Consider the following 5,000-nt stretch of genomic DNA (forward strand, 5'->3'; position numbering starts at 1 on the left):
TTAACATGATTCGGTTGTGTTGAGTTAACATGATTCGGTAGGTTGCAGCCAAAGCAAATATTTTGTGTGCAACCACTGTCCACTATTGAATTGAGTAAATCCAATGCATCTTTTTTTTCCAGTGTTGGCTTATAATGAGAGAACGTTGCATATGCTGTAAAAATGACAAACTTTACAATTCTTTTAAATAAAATCCTTGACCTCACACAATGTCTGATTATATTCTGTAATGGCCGTGATATTAAAACATGCCCCTTTTTACACACGGGACATTTTTGTCATTTAAAATTGAGAAGTTTATGGCAGTTTTTGGATCTTTCACGTGGAGTCCAAACCTTTGAAGTTAAGTATAAGAAAAGTTCAAAATCGGCATGTGAGTTGAAAATCTTGAATGTACAATATTTCTCTTGGGAGTTTTAACAGACAGACAGACAGACAGACAGACATACAGACAGACAGACAGACAGACAGACAGACAGACAGACAGACACACACACACACACACACACACACACACACACACACACACACACACACACACACTGTATAATAATGATACATGTCCGTTAGTGTTTTAGGAGGAGAGGAAGAGAGTGACCATGGACCTGAACGGAGACACCAAACACCAGGTAACTCTCTCCATGGCAACGGCAGACATCTTGGAAATATCTCAGTCCATCTGCTCAATACATGTTACGTATTGAAATAAAAAAAAAAATATTTCCTTTAATTATCACATTTTAATCAGTTTTGTGTAGCAGTGAAATTAGATACTAAATTAGATTTGTGAATTCAGGATTTTTTTTATTTTTTTTAACCTTTATTTCTACAGGTAAATCCCATTGAGTCCGAAGACTCTTTTGCAAGGGAGACCTGTTTTCCTTTCCCACGTTACCATTCACACACACATTCACACACCGATAGCAGCAGACTAACTATCGACATTCACACTACGAGGCAAGGTGGGTGAAGTGTCTTGCCCAAGGACACAACAACCATGACACAGGTGGCCGGGGCGGGGATCGAACCTCCAACCCTTTGAACATCAGCCGACCCGCTCTACCAACTGAGCCACAGTCACCCCAAATTTTTAGGCATATTTTGAATAAAACAGTCCAATTTCGCTATATGTCTAATAAAATTCATATGTCAGTCTTCAGATTCGGGCAGACAGCTGAAGCGCGGGGCTAACGTGAGCTTCCATAACATCCACTACAAGGTGAAGCAGGGCGGGGGCTGCCTCTGCCTCAAGAAACCTTCCACCAAGGACATACTCATCGACCTCAAGTGAGTTCAACGCTTTATTCTGCTGTTTTTGATTTGATTTGATTCAATTTATTTCAGACATATCAACATACAAAACAAAATGAAAAGCATGGAAATACAATAAACAAAAATTATGTTTTCACAAAAAAAAAATTAACGCAATATCTCCAGAACGCTTTGAGGGAGTTTCTTCAAACTTTGCGCAAATGTCAACTCTCCCTGCGTTCCAAATACTTTTTCTTTTTCACTGCACTACATACTAAAGTACAGAAGAGTTTTAGTCTTTTTACTACACTACATACTAAAGTACAGAAGAGTTTTAGTCTTTTTACTACACTACATACTAAAGTACAGAAGAGTTTTAGTCTTTTTACTACACTACATACTAAAGTACAGAAGAGTTTTAGTCTTTTTATTACACATACTAAAGTACAGAAGAGTTTTAGTCTTTTTACTACACTACATACTAAAGTACAGAAGAGTTTTAGTCTTTTCACTACACTACATACTAAAGTACAGAAGAGTTTTAGTCTTTTTACTACACTTCATACTACAGTACAGAAGAGTTTTAGTCTTTTTACTACACTACATACTAAAGTACAGAAGAGTTTTAGGGCCACAGAGGAGAGAGAAAAAATCAGATGAGCAAGATTATTCCTTTTCATTATGTCGAGAAATGTCAAGAATAAAGACGAATACTCCAAAATGCTATATATGTGAACTCCAATAGCATTTTGGAGAATTCGGCTTTATTCTTGACATTTCTTGACATAATGAAAAAAAATCTTCCTTATCTGATTTCTTTTTCTCTCTCTCCTGTCTGTGGCCCTAAAACTCTTCTGTACTTTAGCATGTAGTGTAGTAAAAAGACTAAAACTCTTCTGTACTTTAGTATGTAGTGTAGTAAAAAGACTAAAACTCTTCTGTACTTTAGTATGTAGTGTAGTAAAAAGACTAAAACTCTTCTGTACTTTAGTATGTAGTGTGGTAAAAAGACTGAAACTCTTCTGTACTTTAGTATGTAGTGTAGTAAAAAGACTAAAACTCTTCTGTACTTTAGTATGTAGTGTAGTAAAAAGAAAGAGTATGAGATTTGGAACGCAGGGTCAATGTTTTCCCTACCATTGAGACAGCAGCGAGGCAACCGACCTCAAGTGAGAAGTTGTAGGACATCATTGTGATCGCAAATATCTCCTGAACGCTCTTGAGGGAGTTTCTTCAAACTTTGCGCAAATGTCAACTCTCCCTGCGTTCCAAATCACATACTCTTTCTTTTTACCACACTACATACTAAAGTACAGAAGAGTTTTAGTCTTTTTACTACAATACATACTAAAGTACAGAAGAGTTTTAGTCTTTTTACTACACTACATACTAAAGTACAGAAGAGTTTTAGTCTTTTTACTACACTACATACTAAAGAACAGAAGAGTTTTAGTCTTTTTACTACACTACATACTAAAGTACAGAAGAGTTTTAGGGCCACAGACAGGAGAGAAGAAAAATCAGATAAGGAAGATTTATTTTCATTATGTTGAGAAATGTCAAGAATAAAGACAAATACTCCAAAATGCTATTGGAGTTAGTGGGGCAACTATGTATTTTCAGCATACTACAATTGACGTGTATGTATTGGGACATCCTAAATATTTCTGGCGTACTAAATAGTAGGGAAGTATGGGGATTGGAACGCAGGGATTGAGTCAAGGATGAACTGAGTAGATTTTGGAGGTCGAAGGTTGAAAGGAAAACTGAAAAACTATCAAGGCATTTTTGAGGTGCAAAAGTGTTTTGAGAACTCACAATTGTGCCTTGCCGGCCGGGACAACATTTTACACAGCGATTTATAGAAAAAAATTCGAGCTTTCTCCAGATTTAAGAAAATTGTTTTATTGAATATATATGTGAAAGGAGACATGTTGTTATGGAAGCAACATAGACAATAATCGTATACCATTGCTTGAAAAAAAAGCAGGCTCACAGAACAGAAAAACATGAAAGATACTCTGATGGTTATGTAAAAGGGTGTGTGTGTGTGTGTGTGTGTGTGTGTGTGTGTGTGTGTGTGTCTGTGTGTGTGTGTGTGTGTGTGTGTGTGTGTGTGTGTGTGTGTGTCCTGCCTAATACAATGACTTTAAAGACATTATTCAAGTGTTTAAGTTTTCATGTGGAGTTATTGTGTGTGATGTTTGTCTACGTGCAAACAGAGAGAGACCGCCTATAGAGGAGAACGTTACAGCACACACACACACACACACACACACACACACACACACACACACACACATTAATACAGCACACACACACACACACACACACACAAACAAACTCATTCAGGTTTGAAGGAAAAGGAAGGAAGTTTGCTTTTGTCAAGGAACTCAGGTCCCCATTTTGCCGCTAACACACACACACACACACACACACACACACACACACACACACACACACACACACACACACACACACACACACACACACACACACACACACACACACACACACTTAAACAATGAGTCCCAGTCTAAACCAGCAAACACAGTAACAGGATGCGGAGCTGCTTTCATACCTGTGAAAAATATCACAGAAGAATATCGGCCTGAACAAATAATGTCAAAATGCGTCTATTGATGGCTGTAGGGGATTTGAAATATGTTTAACCATATTTATAAGTTAGCTAGCAGCAAGGCACTATGGCATTACCTAAGGCTATGTCTGTGTGTGTGTGTGTGTGTGTGTGTGTGTGTGTGTCTGTCTGTCTGTCTGTCTGTCTGTCTGTCTGTCTGTCTGTCTGTCTGTCTGTCTGTCTGTCTGTCTGTCTGTCTGTCTGTCTGTCTGTCTGTCTGTCTGTCTGTCTGTCTGTCTGTCTGTCTCCATTTTGATCTAGACTCAAATATCTCAACAACTGTTGGATCGTTTGCCCTGAAATTGTGTACACACGTTGATAGTTTCAACAGGGTGAATCCATCTGTGTATTAAAGGTGTAGTCAGTGATTCTGGAGAACGCTTGTTGTCAAAATCACTTTTTGTCAAAATCAGTGAATATCTCCTCGTGATCCGCTACCTGTCTGTACTGTGTGTGTGTGTGCTGAAAAAAAAAAGTGTTAACAGCCTAGGCTCTGTAAACTGGCATGTTGCTAGCTACTGTAAGCCCCTTTATTGACCTACCCTTTGCCTTCATACCAGTTTACAGAGCCTAGGCTGTGTATTAAACTCTGGGTCTTTTTTCAGCGCACACACAGTACAGACAGGTAGTGGATCATGAGGAGATATTCACTGATTATGACAACAGGCGTTCTCCAGAATCACTGACTGCACCTTTTAAATTCTCCTTTTTTTTTAAAAGTACACATCTCATAAAAACTAGATATTCTATAAGAAACTAAAACCCAAATATTTCTTCCATTGCCCCAAGGATTCAAAAGGAACTCGTATATGTTCTTGTATAACATGTTGATTATGTACGGATGTTATGAAAACTGTTATGAAAAGAGTAATCGGTCAAAGTGCAGCATGTGCATATAAGCTTTATATGACAGGTGCTTTATCTTGTGTTTTACTGTTGGGCGTGTGTGTGTGTTTATGTGTGTGTGTGTGTGTGTGTGTCTCTCTCTCTCTCTCTCTGTGCGTGTTGGGGTGTGTGTGTGTGGGTGTCTCTGTGTGTGTGTGTCTCTCTCTCGCTCTCTGTGCGTATGTGTCTGTTTATGTGTGTTTGTGTGTGTGTGTGTCTCTCTCTC

The 5,000-nt window shown here is 38.4% G+C and overlaps 1 protein-coding gene across 1 annotated transcript in view; it reads left to right on the forward strand.

The window, feature by feature from the left end:
- Positions 1-599: 599 nt before the first annotated feature.
- The window catches only part of abcg2a (ATP-binding cassette, sub-family G (WHITE), member 2a), a gene marked incomplete at both ends in the record, with an annotated part of 23,188 nt that continues 18,787 nt past the window's right edge, over positions 600-5,000 (forward strand). Inside the window, 2 exons of the mRNA XM_080051825.1 lie at positions 600-629; positions 1,154-1,287. Of these exons, the coding sequence (XP_079907951.1) occupies positions 600-629; positions 1,154-1,287 (164 nt within the window). The remainder of the gene's footprint in view (positions 630-1,153; positions 1,288-5,000) is intronic.

This window comes from Ammodytes marinus, assembly GCF_949987685.1.
Source record: "Ammodytes marinus genome assembly, chromosome: 23".
In the NCBI taxonomy this organism is placed as follows: Eukaryota; Metazoa; Chordata; class Actinopteri; order Uranoscopiformes; family Ammodytidae; genus Ammodytes; species Ammodytes marinus.